The sequence below is a fragment of the Amblyomma maculatum genome, chromosome 7 (genome assembly GCF_055883805.1).
Source record: "Amblyomma maculatum isolate TAMU_Amacu chromosome 7, ASM5588380v1, whole genome shotgun sequence".
Classification (NCBI taxonomy): domain Eukaryota; kingdom Metazoa; phylum Arthropoda; class Arachnida; order Ixodida; family Ixodidae; genus Amblyomma; species Amblyomma maculatum.
In genome coordinates this window covers 34,104,564-34,125,910 of record NC_139350.1, presented here as the reverse complement: position 1 = coordinate 34,125,910, position 21,347 = coordinate 34,104,564, and the positions used below count along the sequence as shown (strand labels likewise).

Below are 21,347 nucleotides of genomic sequence, written 5' to 3'. Positions count from 1 at the left end.
GGTTTCTCGCAGGGTAATGGAAAGGTCTAAGAACTGATTGTTTTATAATGCTGACCACTCTCTCCCCAGCTTATATCTGTAGGGCAAAATCAAATAACGATATATTCTTGACAGCGTTTTGATTATATTTTTTTTGCTGCAAGAACTTTGGGCTTTCAATATTTATTGCATTACATTAATATGAAGCCAGTTAAACACATCTTTAGTTATATAAGTTAGTGTTCCTTGTCTTATCAAATTTTTATTTGTCATGTTAGGGTGTTTAGATAAATTTTGAGCTAAAGTTGTGTAGATACACTTGCATCCGGGACGAAAAATTCACTCGAACAGGATAACACAGCAGTCATTGTGTTTGTGGAGCTGCGTAGAGTTACTGTATAACTGTGTGTCTATATATGCTAGTCTCTTTGAGAAAATGAGACTAGCATATGGAAAAAGTAAGTTTTAAATGATTCTGCCACGTTTCTCAGCTCCAGAGCCAGGCATTTATTAATTTGGGGATGGAGCTTTCGAAGGAAGGAAGAAAAAAAAAATAGTCAGTAGACTAATGTGGTAATGCTCCAAAATGGACAGTAATTTTCTGTACAACTGGGCATCATTAGGGCAAGGTCACAGTGAAAGCTCATTAATTCATACTTGAACCATTCGAATTTTCAGAAAATAGAACCGAACTGCTGGGTCTGGGCCAAGTTCCATTGTATTAAAAAAGGTCATTAATGCTAGCACAAGTCAGTTTTGCCGTGGATAACTTTAACTACATGCAGCAATGGCTGGCACTGCTGGCATTGGGTGGGGGGGAACTGGGTGGATGCTGTTGGTGGCTGCCAAGATGAGGACACTGTATTGATGAACTCGGTGCGTATGTTTTGCTGAATTGTGCCATGCTTTGTGCATTTTGCTTTGAAGTGGTGTTTTGGCAAAAAATTGTGTTGAGTGAAGTGTCATAATAAAAAAGGAAAACTCTAGGAGTTGCTGCTGCCCTGTGCACCCAGCGGTAGTTTCCTGACAGTTTGCAGAGGTGGAGTAGAAAGTGCCATGCACATTTATATGCTCCATAACCAGGATTGCAAGCCACGTTTCAGAAGCTTAGCGAGAAGCATACTGAGTTGCATTTTTTTACACCTGCCCTGCTTTGCATTTCATTCCTGTTGTTACCAACTAATATTACACTCAAACCGAGTTAGAACAAACAATGTATCGGATATAACAGTCTACTACTGTGGCACCGTCAGCTTTATAATGTTATCTGTGTTAAGATAAACCATTTATAGTGGTGCTGTCATTTTGTATCATTGTTTGTGACAGTTTAGGCCGGTCTCCGAGAGCCAGTTATGAAAGGTACAAACACATGGAAACGCAACAACCGCACGTGCCAAATGATGTTTAGAATGCAGAAGCACACGCATGTGGAGTTGGTTGCACTGACTGGTAGATTGAGCAGCATAAGTGAAAGCACCATGTGACCATGCACACATAGATGCTGGATGCACCATAGATGCTTGCATGCCACTGTGATGCTGGGGACAAGAAAGAAACTTGACAGTTTTCCCCTGTGTGAAGGCAGAGGCAATCATTAGAGGGCCCGTGAAACGATATTTGCGGGAATACATTTATGCAAGAAATCCATAGAGCTGGCCTTTGCGAGTATTTGAGCCAAATTTAGAAACCCTGCATGAAGCTTGTAATATAAAAATAATTTCTAGTGACCCTTTTGCAGTCGATTAGGGAGACACCTCCCTGCACGCCCTCGTCCCGTTGATGTCAACTTGGCTTTCTGGGTGTTGCTACTCAAAGGATGCTCACACGTTACGCGGGCGGAACAGTGCGTGGGTGAGGCGCCATCATGACTTGTTTTCATTTTTCTTGTGTCCCAGAGTGCACTGAGTTGAGCGAGAGGAGGAGCATCACATTTGATCACCCATATGTTCAGTGAAGCTAATACTTATCGCTCGTGTGTTTCCTTTTTTTAGTAAATAGCTTTCCATGTACCCTTTTTATGTTTGAGTGTGCACTGCTTGTAGAAAATGTGCCGGGATGCTGCAACCAGTGCATTGCTGGGTAGGCAATGTGTGTCATATGTGCTGTCTATCAGTTGGTGAGGCGTATAGGCTTTGTCAACATTTTATTTTTTTTTTTCCGTGTCTGCCATTACTATTTTCTTGTTCCTGCAAGCTCATTAGGTTTTCTATCAAGAATTGCTCCTGAAAAGAGCTCTTTGTTCAGGCTGCCAGTGATGCAAAGGTTTGCAAAACTCCCACTGATGTTATGTGATGTTGCTTTGATTTCAACGGTGATACAGTAAAAGCTCGTTAATTCGATCTTCACGGAATTCGGAAAAGAGTTCGAATTATCTAATGGCCTCGGAAAAACTGACAAGAACCATTTGCATTACAGTAAATTTATTGTATTTACTCGCGGAACGAACCCACCCACATAATGAACTCACGCACCACCGATTTTCGCTTAAGAATTTGGGAAAAAAATGTCAGCCGTTAGCGCGTCCCTTCATTTCACACCGTCACGGTCTACATCATATTTCTTGGCAATGCGCCAAGATGCTGCACAGTGCTAACATCACGGTGCGTTTACCTTTTGATGTTAGCTCTAGCAAGGGGGGAGGCGAACTGTGAAACCCTCATTTTCATTACGCTCGCTTTATCATCCCACTGGTGATTGGGGCGGGCGCAGTCTGTTGCCACGCGCGATATCAAGAAACGCTATTTGAAGCAAACGATGCCGAAAGCCAGTGTCGTGATCGGGGTTGACCCGCATACTTTCAGACTTTCCTTGATGACTGATGGGTGGAAGAATGGATGACTCGCACAAAACAAAAACGTTTTTCCGGGTAACCCATAGCGCCCGCTCGAAGTCATAGCCTTTCATGTGTGTTGGCTGGGCCCATATCGACAGTGCTTATCCCAATTTCCAAATTAACAGGGCTCGAATTAACAATTATTGTGAGTTTCGGAGGTTGTGCGGAAGAGAGAGCAGGCAGCCGTTGCTGAGGCCGCCAACCCCTATCCTCCGGCACCACTCGCAGCCGTGTCAGTCATGGCGCCATTTAGGCTTTGCCCACGCTTGCATGGTTTTACCTGGTTTCATCTTGTCCCCGTTTTGGATGTGCTATGTCGCTCTTTCGGCGAGTTTTCTTTTTCACGTGCTGCGCGCCAAACCGCCTAGACGCGGTTCTGCGTAGTTCGAATTATCCATTGCAGAACAGACTCGTGTTCGAATTAATGGGCTTTTTTGTACACAGATCTCTATGGAGTTAGGCCGGACCAAGTAGTGTAGTTCGAAATATCCGAAAATTCGTATTATCGAGGTTCAAATTAATGAGCTTTCACCGTACTGGCATCATGTCGGGACAAGAATTTTTGCACCTGAACGATGCAGTCATGAAAAACGAAGGTCTCCGTTTCAAGGCAATCATTGCATCATTGCAGCTGTCATTGGCGCAGATGGCAGCACACTCGTACCAGTTCATTCACTCCAACAGGCCTACGATAGTGTCCCTCTGGGACTTTATTTTTTCCAAACTTATGTTCGCTGAGATATGGGCACATGCCTTGCCAAGAGATTTGAACAAAATCGCCTTGAAGCAGACGAAGCTGACTGTTAGGGAATTTTTCTTGCTAAAAAAAAAAAATCATCTCAAGCCACTATCCTGTTGTTAAGTGCGCTGCAGTTTATCATGCTTTTTTTTTTCTGGCCTAATCCAGTTATAACAGTGATATTTCCTTGGCACCTGAATATTGTTTAAGTGGGTTGGCGTATTATCTTTATTGGTATGGGCCTTAACTTAGCGGCATGAGAAATTTACTGTTTGCATTGCGTTCTCTTTCAGTTAAGTTCTTGGTGTTTGTCTGCATGGGATGCACCAGAACTGCTACCTCCTTCGAAAGCGTGGTGCGCCCACCAAGGAGAATATGGCTCCAGACGAGAGCAGCAGCAGCTGTAAACTGGATTGCATAGAAATGCCCAGGACCCGAACCATCATGGATCAGCACTCGATGTATGTACTGGTAGAAATGGTGGCCATCACATACAACTCGCTCGCACTACGAAAGGAGCTGACTTCTGATGTAAGTTTGGCAAGCCATAAACCTGCAGTGACCTTAGCTAGCTTGATGTCTAGGTGTCTTGTTCATTGCTCTTTCATACTATGTAGCCATCTTCTTTCTCTGGTTCTACCCTTGATTCTTTGGTGAACAATAAAGAAAGGGGGGGGGGGGGGTACGCCCAGCGTGTTCTCGCAAGGACATTTTTTTCCTGGGCCATACTTTTTGTGGTGTACAATTACTTTGAAAACCCGGCTAATTTGAACTTCTTTTTTGTTTCAGTGAGTTTGAATTTACAGAGTTTTACTGTATTTCTGTTTCGGTGCTTTGCAACCCAAGCTCTGCACTTTGCATGCCCATATGGTTTTGTTCTTGATGTGTCTTGTCTTGGTTTGCAAGCGCAGAGCAGCAGACAAGGTTTATGCCTCGGCACGAGGTTCCCTGTCGAAATATCTGGCATGAATTTCATACAGTGGGTCCATCAATTTATTGTGCAGGATGGGCCTGCATGAATCTGGTTAGAGCTGCCGTGCAGGCTGGCCCTGTGTATTACTCGCTGGCCTTGGTTGTTAGGAGAAAAAAAGGAAGGCTGGAATAAGATTTATAAGCTTCAAAATACTGTGGGTGTCTATTACGAAAAAGTAAGAAAAAAAAAATATATAATCACCACAAAAGATTTGACCTTCAGCCATGCTGTGAGCATTTAAATGATTTGCGTTATTGTTGCTTAACTCCACTTTTACAAGTATTTTTTGCAGGTGCTGAAAATGCCATCAACATTAAAGTATTGCCCTTTAAGTGTATTGAATATTTTGGCTGGCTGTTAGGTGGTGTCACCAGTTTCGTCCCGTATCTTTAATAAGCATCAGATTTCACAAATGTATCTCATAATATTCTAACTTTGATGTTTGCTGTTCCATTGGCATCTCGATGTGTATACAATTATTGCTACACGGATCTGGTGCATCAATTTGAAGCGTAACGCTTGCTTTAGCTTCACAGGCACCTACCGTGGTGTGAAGCGACTTTCGAGTGAGTCATTTAAGGTGTAAACATCCACGGCAACACTGGAGAAAGGGCAGTCCGGTTTAGGGAAAGACACAAGAATGCGGAATTGGGCGAGTTGGTGTATTTGCATTTTAGGAAACTTAGCGCAATGAAGACAAGGACAAAATGTATCCCTCATTTTGTCCTTGTCTTCTTTGCGCTACGTTTCCGAAAATTTAGTGAAAGAAACTGAAGGAATTGCGCAAAATATGCCCTGTGTTCGTTTTTTCTTCATTTCTGCTGCAATGCATTGTTCGTTTGCCCCCGTGCTGCTATTAAAAACACCAGTGCAACGCAGTATTCAATTGTCAGTTGTGATGGCGTCTCGGCATGTCAGAGGCTGCACCAGTAGTTTTGCTTACAGCCAACACTGCCGTCTTGTCAGTGCTCATTTTGTCTAGATGCAGAGCTGCCTCAGCCTATAAAGGAGGGAAATGTTTAGCATTTCTTATTCACCTCTAAATGCACTTGTTAGAGCTGGAAAAAGTATTCAGAAAGTTTTTTACAGATAACAATAATTGTATAGAGTAAGAGTAAAGGTTGATTATGAGGATCTCCTTTGCAGTGCAGTATTTTTCCTATAATAAACTAGTACTTCCATTTTTGAACTGTTTATCTGGCTACTGTAGTGAAAGTAAGCAGTAGTGTTGTTTGTTTTGCATGTGTGTCAGATGGTAATTTGTTTCTGGGGTCTGTTGACGCCTTGAATGATTTATAGGTGTACCATGTTGGCACATTTGGCAGGTAGCGTATGCCACCATGCCAACTCGAGTTGTCTGGTTTTCTGAGTCAAGTTGAACTTGCAAAGGGCAGTGTGCCAGCTACTAAATGAGCATTGCTACTGATCGTACTCAGCCTAGTTATTGCCCGGTTCTCAGACGTTGCGTGAGGGCGTACTGGGCTCGTTGTGCCAAAGAGCCCTTGCCATACCCCATAATTATCTGGGAAAAACGTGGCAGTGTTCCAAATGTGCCAGAAAAAGTATGCACATGGTTTTGTGTGAATATTATCACGCACCCATATTTTGTGCAGCGTTCAGGTGAAATTGGAGTCTAGTTTTTGATGGAGATTTGAACCAATGACATAATGTACCCTTAATTGTCTGCCATTGCTTATGCTAGTGTCCACCAAGAAGTGAGACCAATACTACACCTTCCTTTTCCCGACAACCAGCTAAAAAAAAAAAAAAAATTAGCGGAACAGAAAGGTTGTGTTAAGCTATTGCATCCACTCCTAAGGCGAAGCTTGAGTGTCCCTCTAATTTTACACGAAGCGTATACAGCTTGTTTGGTTGAAAAGGCTTCTCCGCAGCGTAGAATTGAGAAAAACACGTTGGACAGGTTGCGCACTGTGAGATTGTAATGGGGGATCAATACGTTTTCCTCGCTTTGTCGCGGCTGACAGTCCCAACCACTGACCCCACCCAGTGATCGCGTGTGCTACCGAGCGCACGCCGACCACTGCGGGCCGTGCTCTTGGGAACAAAGGAACAACACGTGCTGACAACAAGCAGGCATTTATTGCTGCAATAACAACAATGCTAGCTAGCAATAAAACACACTGATGAATACAGGTCGTCTGACTCACCAGCAGGGCTATGGGCGAATGTTCGCCCACGCTAGGGCAGGGGATAAACTCCGAGGCTGGACAAGACGGGCAAGCGGGATAAGTCCCGCGAGGCTTCATTTTGCCCGCAGCTGCGGAGTGCCACGAGGAGACGTTCGCTCGCGTCTAGTTCCCGATGCCGAAGAGAGTTCGCTTTGTCCACATGTGCGGTGGCCAAATCAGGGGTGGCGCTCGTGCTGCCGTGATGCTGGTGCCATCTCTCGATAGTTAAAGTAACTACCGCGGGGGGGGAGGTTAACTTTAAAGGGGACGATGGGAGATCGTTCCCCACATCCCCCAACCTTATATTGACCCACACGCCTGAAAGTACATGCTATGGAGATGTCTTCATGACCTTACACTTGAGGCAGGAGCTTCCAGGAGAGGTAGCACCGACGACGTCCCAGTGCGCCGACGGTAGCATGAAAGTCTCCGCAGGATGGCTGGCATGTCACGTGGGCTGCAGTGTCTGCAGCTCGGTACGCAGCGGGGCCCGGCCGAAAACTGCGGCCGAGAGTCCGCAGATGCGGCACCAGAGAGAGTACCGAGTCAGGTGCTGGTACGGCGCAACACCAGGGATCGCGGGAAGTGGACCACGTGTCCACAGGGCCCGCGAGTCCGGCTGAAAGCTGCAGGCCAGGATAGCCGCAGCCAGATATGGTTGCTGACTGGTCTCGCCGCGGCTGCCCGGGTGGATGTGCCGAACAGGATACAGGCAGCTCCGTCGCAGCAGGCGGCAGCGAGACCATGTGCAGAGGCCAGTAAGACTGGGTGGCTCGGTGAACCTACATAACCAGAATGCTCTCCACATGCCTTTAAAGAAAGTCATGGGAGGGAGCGCCGGCGTCCGCACAGGCCTCGTGGCTCCGTACAAAGCTCGCTAGCAATACGTGTCATGCAGCTGTAAAATGCAAAGTTCCAGTGAACAAAGCCCTTTCTTGAGTTTAACGAGACTGCTATGTTCGTGCGAGGATACCAAAAAAACAACAACAAAAAAGAAAACAAGTGGGCAGCAATGTACTCCCGCTTTACAACACCACCGTCCAGGCGGTCCTTTCTTCTGGCGTGGTGCAGGCAGCTACGAAAGCCTTAGGCCTAACGACCACTGTGACAAAGACCGTCTTCAAAAATAAGAAAACAACCCGGAAAAGGGTTACGCGCACACAGCCGCGAGGAGACATCAACACAATGGGTTGGTCCTACTCCGCTCACCGCACGAAGCAGATTTACGATCGGCGCCCACCGTCCCGGACGGTGTTAGAACGCCCGGTGCCGAGCTGCAATACCAGCAAGCTCATCGTGGCACCCGTGGCCCCAGGCCACTTGGCTCACAGAGCCCGCGACTCCCGGAGTCGCAAAAGAGACAGATGAGAAAATATGTACAGAAAACTCGGACCATCCACGTGGCTTCCGTACTCACTCGCTACAGGCTTGGCGACTATGCAGGTGCTAGGCCTCTCGCTCCCTCGATGGGGTTTTCAAACTGATGAAACTTCTACAAAGGGCACAAAAAAAAATGCGCTGAGCATGTCAAAAAGTTCGAACATGCTGCAGCAAAATTCACCTCTCACTCAAGAAAGCATGCCGCAGGGCCTAGCGATCAAAATTCACTCTAGGCCTAGCACTTGTCATGTCCGGACACAGAATGTCCCTTGCCACGAACAAGCAGTCGTCCAGTCTTCCAAGAGCGGCCCCACGTTGGGCGCCAGATGTGGGGTTGTAATAGGGGGATAAATGCGTTTTCTCCGATGAGTCGCGGCTGTCAGTCCCAACCGCTGACCCCACTCAGTGATCGCATGCGCTACTGAGCGCACGCCGACCACTGCAGGCTATGCTCTTGGGAACAAAGGAACAACACGTGCTGACAACAAACAGGCATTTATTGCTGCAATAACAACAACGCCAGCTAGCAATAAAACACACTAATGAATACAGATCGTCTGACTCACTAGCAAGGCTACGGGCGAATGTTCGCCCACGCTAGGGCAGGGGATAAAGTTCGAGGCCGGACAAGATGGGCAAGCGGGATAAGAGGGATAAGTCCCGCAAGGCTTCACCTCGCCCGCGACTGCGGAGTGCTGCAAGGAGACGTCTGCTCGCGTCCAGTTCCCGATGCCGAAGAGAGTTCGCCTTGTCCGCGTGCACGGTGGCCAGATCAGGAGTGGCGCTTGTGCTGCCGCGATGCTGGCGCCACTTCTCGATGGTTAAAGTAACCACTGCGGGGGGAAAGCCAACTTTAAAGGGGACGATGGGAGGTCGTTTCCCACAGCACATGATTTTTTATTGAAATTGTGATGCAGCCGTTTTTTGTGCGGGGTTCAGGGGGGGCGTGTTACCATTTTGCTTCCCAATCAGTATCCATCTGCAGGTCAGGTTAGAAGCTTTTTGTGCTAGGAATTCGAAATGTTGACATATGTCTCCTCCACTTGCATGCCGTTCATTGTAATTGTAGTTGTCACAAAGAAGTGAGACAGATAGTGCGCTTTCCCTTCTCGAAGACTAACGCTGTGCAGATATTTCAAAATTTCGAATACAAATCAGATATGTTTGTTATTCAGTTCGTATTTCAAGAACTGATACAGTCGAACCAAGATATATATCAAACTCGGATAATTCGAATTTTGGTTCTATTGAACTCTCAGAATACCCCCTTGAAAGTCCCATGTAAAAGTATAGGAAAGCTGCGTCATATATCGAACAGCAATTTCACTGGTCGTTCGATATATCCAACTCCGCACCATGCACTGGAAGATGTGCCTTTCCCAGAGACGATCTCATCACCCTCGGCTGTTTGCGGCGTGACGTTTTCAAGCCATGCGCGAAAGAAATGAAAGGGAACAGTTCGGCGACAGCTGGTCTAAGGCAGCGTCGCACCCTTTTTCCAAAGGTACACGTGTCTGCGGGGATCATTTACCGTGCGCCAGCAACGTGACGTTTGCAAGCCATGTGCACGAAGAGACTAGAGGGAAATCGTTCACTCTATCACTGCTGCTTGTCGCTGAGTTCACTCAATCGCTTGCATGTGAACCGGCTTTAATGCTTTTTTTTTTTTTTTCAGATTCTCGGAGGCAAATGTGAAGGGTGGGTTCATTATGCGAGTGGGTTGAATGTGCGACAAATACGGTATTTTTCACGATCGTAAGCTGCGTTTCAAGTCGATTTTTGTATATCGAACAATTTTGCGATCCCCCTCGAGTTCGATATATATCCGGGTTTGACTGTGTTTGGAATTTTAGAATAGTACACCGCGAATTTTTTAATTCGACGCAGTTTCAGCGCAATGCCTGACAGCGTGGACTCTGCATTTGAGGCATCTTCAAAACGCGACAGGGTCATTTCGTGAAAAGGGACATTCTCTTTTGTGAAGGGGAGAGCCTTCCCGGCAGTGTGTGCAAAAAGAAGCACTTGACCAAACCAGGGGAAAAAAATGTCTTCCTTTCTTCATTCCTTATTCAATGCAATTGGATACAGTTTGCCTCGGCATAACAGAAGGCCCGAAAAGGGCCTTGTTGTGGCTATGCCACCTTCAGTTTATGCCTGCTGCTGCTGCTTGTGTGTACGTTTAGCATGTTTAGATGAGGACTCAATTAATACTACCGTGCCCTCCCACCTCTCCCATCTAGTGCAAGTAGTATAAAAAAAATCTTCCATTTTTGATCATCAGATTGGCAGGTATCAGGTATGTTGTAGTGGTAGTAGCCTTTTAAAGGGATAGTGAATAAAAAAGTTATTGCTGAGATTTCTAATGCAGGTGGTAGCTATCGCATTGAGAGTGACCAAAGCAACACACTTTCTGAACAGAAATGAGTGGAAAGTAAGCATTTAAATGAATATTTCTCAAATCGCTGCACCTAGCGGCCTCCTGTGAAAGCTCTGGCAAAACCGGATATCACGTCACTTTTACCTGCCTCCCTCATGCCTCCTTAGCCACCCCCATCACGAGCGATTGCACCTGCTTATTTTTCCCTTCCTCCATGGCATTTGCGAAGCGTGCAGACAGACATTTGTAGTTTTAATTAAGTGCAGTGCACCCTAAAATTGTTGCTCGTGTTCCTACGGTACAGCAGACTCAGCACGCAGCTTTAAACCACGCTGCGCACAATTCATCCTTCCTTCCCGCAATACGCGCCCTCTGTACGCGTCCCCCTCGACCTCCCTCGTCTGCAGCATTCCGCACTCTGCAGCATTGTGCACGGCGCGAAGTGAGGGAACCAACACTGCACGTAGCCAGTCAACCAGCTCGAGTGCGAGGGCAGCGGCGGCGGGCCTGCGAGGCCATGATGTCGCTGAAGGTAAATGTGACGTCACATTCGGCAGCTCACATTCGGGAGCATGCTGCCTTTGACCCGGTGTCCACTCAGAAAATGACAAAAATAAAGCCATTCGCTCAAAAATAACCCGAATCATGTGTCTGTACTAGAGTAATCGTGTTTTAAGAATGCAATTGTGGTGCTTTCTCAATATTTTTGGATAATTGTTCAGTCTACCTTTAAGGGAAGCTTCGTGTTCATGGCCAGTAGAAAGCATGTTGCCTTTGCTGTTTGATGACTTGATGGTTTTCATTTACTTTCTTCTTCCCCGCCTTTCCCCTATTTGCTTGTTGTTTGAAGGAGCTGAAGTCTGACTGGAAAATACTTGTGCTTGTCATGAAGAAGACCATGTCTGAGCTCCATATCACTGATGTGAGTATTTGCTTTTTTTCATTTCTCTGTGGGAAAACACAGCTTTGCTGAAAATGCAGTCCAAATGTAATGGTGGGAATGCTGTTCTAATTGTGCCATTGCATTAAGCCTGTAACATTCTGCTGCAAATTCGTGGCCTTTGATGAAATTGCGTCAATCTATAAAAAAAAAAAAATTCCAGTAATCAAGATCCGCGGCGCATGCAGAGAGGCTTAGATGACGTCCAGGCACGCAATTCTAGTTGGTTCTCCCGATGAATGACGAGGAAGATGACAGACTAAAGCCAGCCCCATTCCATTTCGCTTTCCAGCGCTTTGTTGTACGTAATGTGTACATTTTGCAAATCTGCTTTGCACTGCTCCCAGCACTCTTCCAAAAAAGGGCACATGTTAGTGCAAGAAACAAATGGCTTTCAAGAGGCCCAAGTGGTGCAATATTGTTGTCCTGTTAAATTCTTCGGGCCTTTGCATAGCACCATCACACGTCCTACACGCTCAGTGTAAGACCGTGAAAAAGGATTACGGCGTTGATCAGAGGATAGTTCAGTCGCACTCTCTGTAACACTGTCGTCAACGTCCACCTGTTTTTTTTAACCTATTCGCTGTCACGAATGTACTGATACATTTTTGCGCTCTCCCCCCCCCCTCTCCACAGTCGCAGCGACGTACCGGCACATTCTCTATCATGCGTTCAAAACTTAGCACCAGAGCGCGAAGCTGGCGCTCTTGGACAGGCTATGCCATCTTTCAAATCTTTATAGAAGTTCGTATTTTCGCCCCGCATTGCATTGGTATGGAAATATAGTCGACGACCGATTTTTCGGACTCTCAATGGACCACGAAATTGTCCGAAAAATTGGCCAGTTCGAAAAAATAAATGTGCACCAAAAAAGCTCAATTTATTGCCTTTTATTCACTTTGAGGCCGGAAAAAGTCATGAATGCTTTTCTGCACCACGCTCCGCTACCGTGCTGACAGGCCCTGAATTTCGCTTGCATTAGCTCAGCTTGCGTCGGCTGCACTGCCGCAGGTGAGTCATCGTCGTCGTTGCTCTCAGACTCCACAAGCACTTGGCAAATAATTTCTGCATCTGTGAGCCCAGCGGACAGTTCCAACTCATGGTCAACGTCTATGAACTCTGAAAACGAGATGGCCGATGGAATTTCGACACCAGCAGTGCGAAAGTCGTGAATGAGCTGTTCACTGCCTGAGAGCTGCTCGACCACACTCTCCTCGTCCAAGGCAGCCGGCAGAGTAGGTTTTCCCACTGTCGAGGCACACCACAACCACCAACCACTGGATCACGACACCGAATCCATTGAATGCCTTCTCGCTGCCAAAAAACTTATAAAATTTGGGAACAGCTTCTTGAAGAACTGAAGCCAATTCGATTAAATCCGAGCCACAGTAGCGACAGAACGTAGTTCTCGCATCAGCACGAGCACGGCTAGGCCTACTGGGTATGCTCGGCACGCACGTAAAAAGCACGCCAAACACAGAGGAAGAGGCAGTCGAAGCGATCACGCTACAAAGAAGAAAAAAAAGCACTCCGGTGGCGAGGAGCGATGGAAGTGACGTTGTACCGAAAATGGAAGCTGCTAGAAAAATAATATAGCCTCAATCCTGCGTCACTCTAGCTGAGGAATGGCACGTAAGGCCGGCACCGGTTTCGAGGCTATCAAAGGAAAAAGTAAACAAACTAGATGGCGGCAACACCACTCCAATGTGGGGCAGTTGGCCCGGCTGACGCTTGGTATGTCCGAAAAATCGAATAGCCGTTCTTAGAGTGTCCGAAATTTTGAGCAGCGTAATACATTGACTTTATAAGGTATGTCCTGGGGCCGGGAACAAGTCCGAATAACAAGCATGTCCGAAAATTTGGGTGTCCAGAAAATCGGTTGTCGACTGTACTGAAGAGTATGAAACGACCGCGCCCACCCCTGCCACCTTCTTTGCAGGGGGGCATGGTCGCCAGAGGTGGGCAAATGCCCCTTCACCCTCACTTTCCAATCGGCGGTCCTCCCTCACCCTCACTTAAACAAATTTCCTGGCGCTCCCTCGCCCTCACCCTGACTTAAAAAATATTGCTGGTCCTCACTCACCCTCATTTCGTCTGCCCTCCCTCTTTTTCGTCTGCCCTCAACCTCACGTTCAGCAGTTTTAATATTCTAGTTCTTTTTCATTATTTTCGATGTATGGCAACGTTATACTGAGTTGAAGTAGGCGTAAACTATTCTCTGCGTCTGCTTTCGGTGGTGTCAAGCCGCGTTGCACATTTAGCAATCCGAATTTCTAGAAGCTAACAATAGACTTAAATAAATGACGGGGCTGCATTCATGCTGTAGCGAATCACTGTCAAGAGCCATCTGGTACTTGTCTGACAGCTGCTGAGAATGAGATATTCACTGCGCAGGGAAACCAGGGGCTGTGAAAAGTGCAAACAACAATTCTGACAGTGCCCTAGGCATGCCAATCAAAGGCGAAACTTCGAGGAGGAAGGAAAATAGCCACTACCATAGTTTATCGGGCAAACCTGGCCACCGGTTCGCACTCCATACGTTTGAAGGAGATAAGAGTGACAAAATACTCTAAACCGCATGAGAAAGGAGGAGATTCGAACTTCTAGCCAGTCGCAGATGGAAAACATGAGGCGTATACGGCATATTGGCAACAGAACAATGTAATTCAACTTACAGCAAAACGCTATCATACAGAAGCATACATTTCGAGGGAATCAGGTTCTTGACCCTCGTTCGCTTCGCCGAGGGGATGTGGCGATGGGGGACATAGCATGCAAGCCTGGGCCGTGCGTGACAGTTTCAGGCATGTACATGTAGTGTCATTTGGGAGACGCCGCGTAAAAATGCTGTTATTTGGACACGGCGCCACAGGTGCCACTGATGATGTGCCCCGATCGCATCCAGACTTGCTCCAGGAACGAATAAAAAAAACAAAGTGAAACACTTAACTCTGTTGCGCTTCTGATTTTCGCGAATGCCGTCTCAGTAGTGCCTAAAATCGCTTTTTTTTTCTAATTTTTAATGAAGTTATACGAGAACAGAACGAGACAGTGCCTAACTATAGCAGTGCGACGTGCAAAGTGAACAGGTTTGATAAGTGCTTAAGGTTTGATTATGCTTCCTCGATAATGTGCTTAAATCTAGGTTCGCTTGTGAAGAAAAAAAGCAGCACTTGGAACGGGGTCAGAAAAGCAACACATATGCACCAACTTGCCGGAATCAGCACTCTGCATCACTTCGCCTAAGTCCACATCTCCTAGCTGTTCTTCTTAATTCCGGACAATATGTATTTGGCCGCATATACAAAAGCCGAAAACTGGATTGCCTGCACTGAGAAGGCAAGAGCCGCAAAAGAATGAAACTCACCTCGAACCTGTATGAAGGCACCTTTCACTTGGACCGCGCATTTGCCAAAAATATCCGAGGGCACTGCCGCAATGGAAACTTATTCGCGCTAATTGTACACAGACGTCCTTGAGCATATAGAATTTTGAACAGCGCAACAAAGTGTTGTTTTCAACATAAGCATCAACAACTTGAGCGGTCTGATCGGAAGCACACAACAACACAAACTGAAGGGCTTTTCCAGCCGTTCCTGCTGCTCGGTGGTTTTTTTTTTTTGAGACTGGACTGAAGGAAGACCCTTTGGACAGAGAGAGCGGGTAAGAAACAAACGGTGGTTGACGCGTGTGTACCCTTCTGAGGGCAATGCTGCCACATGCACCCATGTCTCCACCAGGTGCCTCAGGGAGAGCTGATGAGATCTGATAAGACCAGCCCCAGTTGCTGCTTGGCCCTGCCTTGGACCAGCGTGCGCGGTCTGCCCGCCGCGCAGAAGAGTTTTTTTTTGTTTTTTATGCGCTTTCTTACTGACAGTTGCCCTCACTGTGAAGGGAGTTGGGGCAGAGCTCGGTGCACACTTGCTTGATTTGTGCTTTATCTGTTGCCTTCCATGCAGCACTGACTCAGTCTTCAAACGAAGCTCCGCCACCCAAAGCTCTCATGTGTGCATGCTGAGGTGCACCCCGGCTGACAACGTTCTGGCTACAGCCTTCTAGAACACTGTAGCCCGCCGAATGGAACATCTTCCAGGCCTAGTACAAGTAGTGGCTTTCTTTGCTTCGTTTTTAGTTTGTTTCGCAACACACACATGGTGTATGCGTGCGTTTGGCACAAGGCAGAAGGAAGCGGAAAAGGCGCTGAAAAGGAAAGGGAAAAGGCGCTGTCTGAAAGCAGGCTTCTCGCTCACACGAGAAGAGAACAACTGCTTGCACAACAACACGGGGAGACCGCAGAAGAGAGGAGGCCTCTTTCCCTCCACAGAAATGGCTAAGCAGAATCAGGTGTACAAAAAGCGATGCTGTCAATTTCAACCTGCCAGCTAGAGATCCTAGGACATATACCATGACTACATGGAATTGGATTTAATTTAACTTACCTGACTGCTTTATTGGGTCACCCTTAGAGTGAGTATGAGGTTGGCGCTGAAGGGTAGCATTCGAGAGTAGGTATCACGCAAACCCTCGAAGCTTTCTTCCTTGAAGTCTTCCTTTTGTTTAGACCTGGCACACGTTTTAACAATATGTGAGACAGGTGCCCTCTGGTTCGACTCTAGCCTTGGAGGCATGCATAAAGGTACATCGCCTCAGCTGGTCATCTTCATGTTAAGAAAATGTAGGGACACTTATTAAAATGATCTCATAAAGCCGTGAGCTAAAATTACAGCCCGTTTTAACCAAACCCAACGAATGTACGTGCCTTCATGGCTTTGGGGCAGCGGGTCTTATCCAAGGTCCAAGCGTCCTGGAGGGCTGGACTTCGATGTCACCCTCTCATCTCAATAAGTAAAAAACACTCCACGGCAGGTCGGGCCCAGCCTGTGCGGACCTCTATCACTGAGCTTGGAGACGCTTTGTAGCTTTCTTCGATATAAACCCTACTTTGTGTCAGTTAAAAATTCCAGTTCAGCTGTTGCATTATTTCTGCAGCATTGAACCAGCATCACTTTTTCGTTTTATATTGTGACGTACCAAGCATAGGAAGCCATGCTTTGGATAAGAAGCCATAGAAAGCCGACATAAACATGGTCCGTTCCTAAAGTGAAGCTGATCTTGGCAAAGTAAGAACAATGGCACGCTGACGTGTGGGATATTGAAACTCCTTAAGTTATCGTATAAGACGACCGTGGCCTCAATTGCTAACACAAGTGGTGAATTCCACCTTAATGCAGTATGCTTTGTACACTTTTCTGCTGTGTTTGGACGCAAACGTCTCGAAGATTGTCGTTTTACGGAATCGAGGAGCACACCTCAGTTCTGCGGCAGTGGCGACAATAGACGCCTCCCTCCCCGCAGTGCGCCTACTCCTGCATGCAGCTCCTGAAGTGTTCCGTTTGTGCAACATCCAATTTGTCCTCTGTATCTTTTGACACAGGATAATGGCATACAGTAAACGACGGCACTTTCTGTCGGGACGAACTTGCCTGCGTGCTTGACGCTGGATCCCTGCTAGTGCTTTCTTTGCACCATATTGCACACGCCAGCCAGATTTTTGGGTGCAGTAATGACTACCAGGACGGCCACCTTTCTGAGCCACATTTTCTAAGGGGTGCGAAGTTTGATAGTAATAAGTAATGGCAAGGGGCCTTGTACTTTGCACTTCTTCAGCTCAGCGGTGCTCCTCTACATCCCTAGCATCCTTAGCAAGGTCCTCTAAATCAGGGTGACCACCTCACAGGGAAATCCTGCACTGATTATTGTTTGCAGCCAAAGATCCATGCTATGTGTCATTTCATGTAGGCAGGGTTTGTCCAGAGCGGCATGAAGGTTGTTTTCAGCAATACCCTTAAGCTTGTATTGAGCTGACTGGTGGTTTAAAATACCCTTTTTTTTTAGCGAGGCTGACACCACCAGCAGGCTTTGATTTTGCGAACAGCAACAAATGTATCTAAGAATTGCAAGCACCCTTGCGCTGGCATTTCATAGTTGAAGCCAACCCGAAAGTGCATTCGGCAAAGATTCATAGTATCCGGTTCAGCATTCTCATATCCCCTTCATGCGTGAGTCTGTCACAACATACGGCCTTATGATCGTCGGGCATTACGATGCATAAAACTAATCCTAACTAAAGAACGAATGCTAAAATAAAATAACGAATATTAAAGAACCTTGCTTTGGTACAGGACTTCAACAGGTTAACAGGAAATGCGAACACATTCTTTGGATACTGGAAATGAAACAACTCTTTCGTGAAATTGGCTATTACTTCCCCAACGTTATTAAAACCCATCTGAAGAAAACTATCTTAAGAAGATAGAAAAGGTAAAACTTAATGTTATATAGCAATTACAGAAAAAACAATGCATTGTAGTTACGTGCTGAACATAATGCACAATATGATGATTTTGCTAATTCACAACATAGCAAGAAATGGCAAAAGAAATAAGAAAATTGTGCTTGCTTCTACAAACACATGACAAAGATTGCTCTGGATATTGAACTGTGGTTTATTTTATTCGAGTTGTTATCAGCAGAAATTCACTGCTGTTTGTTTATTTTCATTGGTTTTGTTGCAAATTGTAATTTACACAATTTATGAAAGTTTTATGTAAAGCCTGGCTAACCAGACAGGCACGAAACACTGTTAAGAAACACCTCTCATGTGTCGACTGCTCATGCAAGCTACTTTGAAGGAGGAAAAAAAAAAGAGTGACAGGGTCGCAGCAGATAAGATCACCCCTCCTTGGTCTTTTGTGTTAACTTTTCTACAGGGTGTCGCATCTCTTTTTGAAGCGGCTTTTTTTTTTTCTGGACCTGCTTTTGCCTGAATGGCAAAAAAACCTTAGCAATTAGAAACGGCCGTCCTGTGTATTTCACTGGTCCCGTCGTGTTTCGTGAGCTGGAAACAGCAACATCGCTTTCGGTGACTCCCTGCAGCTCCCTAGGGTCGTTCTTAGACTTTTCTTTACCACCGCGCTGGGGCAATTTTGTGGCTTTTGTTCCTGTTTCTTTTAGCTGCAGTGCCTGTGCCACGCTTCATTACATCTGGTTTCTATACAACACATGCCTAGTGGAGGAGAAAGTGTGACGTCACTCGTGCCTTTCGTGTTGCCGCATGCTTTTTCTAACCACAGAAACTACGCCTTTCATGGACGGCTTGCCCTCGCCCCTCAAACTCTGTATCTTTCCCTCCCTCACTCACCTCAAAACCACTGCCCTCCCTCACCCTCGTCATCATTAATTTATCAGTGCCGATCCTCCCTCACCCTCACCTCACTAGGTCAAATCCTCACAAGGTGAGGGTGAGGACGCTTTTATGAGGGCTCACCCTCGTGAGGATGCCCATGTCTGATGGTCACTCCGTGCTTGTTACTCTACCGCGCTAAGCGATCACGCAGCGCGCACGTTTCACAGCGTGTGCATGCAGTTACGAGTTCAAGGGTTGTTCTGCCATCTGCCGCAGGTTTGCAGGTTTTTATTTTTATTATGTTGGTGTGTCTGCTACGACACATCACGTTCAGGGGCTCGCGCCGTTGCCTCTTCAATAGGTCGACACATGACTCGATCGCTGCTTTCGCTCTCTCTTGCCGCGCCCTTGCTTGCGGCTAGCAGCAGCAATGGAGGTTGTTTTAGCCTCTTTCCATCTCCCTCTGTCATCTTGATTTCACAACGTGCCATTTTTCTCCGTTGTGCGGGCCACCGAAAGTGCGCCCTTGTGCATGCAAAGAGGCTTAGATGACGTCCAGGCACGCAGTTCTGGTTGGTTCTCCCGATGAGTGATGAGGAGGATAACAGACTAAATCCAGCCCCATCCCATTTTGCTTTCCAGTGCTTTGCTGTACGTAACATGTGCATTTTGCAAATCTGCTTCGCACTGCTCCCAGCGCTCTCTCAAAAAAGGGCAAATGTTTGTGCAAGAAACGAATCGCTTTCAAGCCCAAGTGGTGCAATATTGTTGTCCTGCTAAATTCTTCGGGCCTTTTCACAGCATCGCCACACGTCCTACATGCTCAGTGTAAGTCCATGAAAAAAAGATCAGGGCATTGTTCAGGTGATAGCCCAGTCGCACTCACTGTAACAATGTCATCAACGTCCACCTGTTTTTTAAACACGTTACTTCAAGTCTTGAGCATGGAATGCTGAATTGTAAAACAGTTTTGAATAAAGTGAGCCATTTTCAATGATGCCGAATGGCATGTTCTATGCCATGCTGTGTGATCTCAAGCTTGTGTCATCATTGCCAGATGTTGTCCACCACGTGAATGAGCCTGTGTTATAGCTCAGATGTGTGGACATTCAAAAGGCCACGAGAGTCATAGCCATGGTATTTTGCAAGAAACCCATGCACTATGCCTGGACGCCAGCACTGTTAGTTTGCTTATAGACCATTTTTGCGGCGAGAAGGAAAATAGCCTCAAACCGGAGCGCACAGCGCCGCTCCTCCTCTCTGGTATGTGGGGACGCGGTGAAAGCTGCGGGGATGACTGGGCATTATACGAAAAAAGTGCACGTGCTGCATAGTCTTATGCACACAAAGTATCTTGAATAGCAGCAAACTTGTCTATGCTGGTTAGGTGATGCTAGCGATGCGCTATCTTTACAGCCTTATTTATATTTTTTACTCTCTTTACGGAACCAATTTCTGTTCTTTCTTCTTTTCGCCCCTTTCTTTTCTTCTTTTCCCTGCTGTTTTCATATTCTGCCGGCTGGAGTTTATCTGCTGAGAGGTTCCGCAGCTAGCAAGTCTTTTTTTTTTACTAGCCTGTTCAAATTCAAAATAAAATAGCAACCAAACGGAGATAAATAACAGAAGATAAAATATTAACTGCGGTGATAGGCACGCGTGTTGCTCTACGCCGTTTCAATTGCAACTCTTTCAATTGTGTGAAGACGAGCAGCCATTGAATTTCAAGCCCCAAGTGAAAGTGTTTCACCTTTGCAGCCTTTAGTGCGAGTTCGAACGCTGTGTTTGTAGAGAAGAGACAAGAAAAACTTAATACCAGTGCAACAACGGCAGTCTTTGGGCACCAAGGAGATGACATTACTTGCACCAAAAATTTAAGAGATGCCGCCTTAGAAAAAAACAAACATATTTCGATGCAGTCACCTGGAGAAGTATGAAAGTATGAAAGAACATGCCCCACTTGAAGACAACGATGCCTAATAAATTGGTTGCCAACTTATTATCTAGTGAAACAGCGCTTTATGTATATTTTTTTCAAAACATGCATCTCGTAAGCTTTTGCTGCCGATAATAAATAGAAATATGGTCATGAGAAAAGCAGTGATTTCTTGAAGTAAGCAAATCTTGCGGTGACAAATGGGCTATATAATTGTTAATGAAAGCAACTTTTGCTGATGTAATTATGGGACATAATTTAAGGTCACTATTTCATAAGTATCAATTGTCCATTTTCTCTTTCATCTGGATGTGAGCATGACGGCAGCATCAGACAAACGCAGCTAGCGGCCACTCAAAGAAACTGCAGGATAGTGCAGGGGAAACGAGACGTGGTTGGTTTATAACCAGCTCATGTTTGGGTTCTAGAACCATTTTGGCTGAAGCGAGTCTGGAACTCTTAAAGGTAGTGTGCCTTTGTAAACCAAGGTAACACATGAATTGTTAGATTTTTCCTTGGAAGTAAGTACATTGCGCAAGACATCTTGGAACTTGAGTGTGATGTCAAGGTGTTGGAACTCTTTGGCTGTGTATGTACTTCATAACTGGCAATGGGAACTTAATCTTCAGTAGCAGCTCATTTTGGGGGGTGTGCACATCAAGCATTGAGGCAGTCTGTATCAGCACCAGCTGGGAAAGTGCTGGAATCAAGAATGCCTCCTTGATAGCACTGGCTTTGAGACGTGTAAAACCTTTTTTTTTCTCCTCCTTACTTCTTTGTTCTTTTTTTCACACTCTGTATTGTGTTGACAAGCATTG

The 21,347-nt window shown here is 46.2% G+C and overlaps 1 protein-coding gene across 3 annotated transcripts in view; it reads left to right on the top strand.

The window, feature by feature from the left end:
* Window positions 1–21,347, top strand: part of LOC146182947 (uncharacterized) — a 43,055-nt gene that overhangs the window by 2,075 nt on the left and 19,633 nt on the right. Inside the window, exons 2-5 of one of the 3 annotated variants that reach the window (XM_084608672.1) lie at window positions 1,718–1,830; window positions 3,845–4,082; window positions 11,321–11,392; window positions 15,370–15,910. In XM_084608672.1, the coding sequence (XP_084464798.1) occupies window positions 3,873–4,082; window positions 11,321–11,392; window positions 15,370–15,375 (288 nt within the window). In that variant the 5' untranslated portion in view covers window positions 1,718–1,830; window positions 3,845–3,872 and the 3' untranslated portion in view covers window positions 15,376–15,910. Of the gene's footprint in view, window positions 1–1,717; window positions 1,831–3,844; window positions 4,083–11,320; window positions 11,393–15,369; window positions 15,911–21,347 lie in introns of those variants that run through there. The other 2 variants (XM_084608670.1, XM_084608671.1) reach the window with 2 other exon arrangements.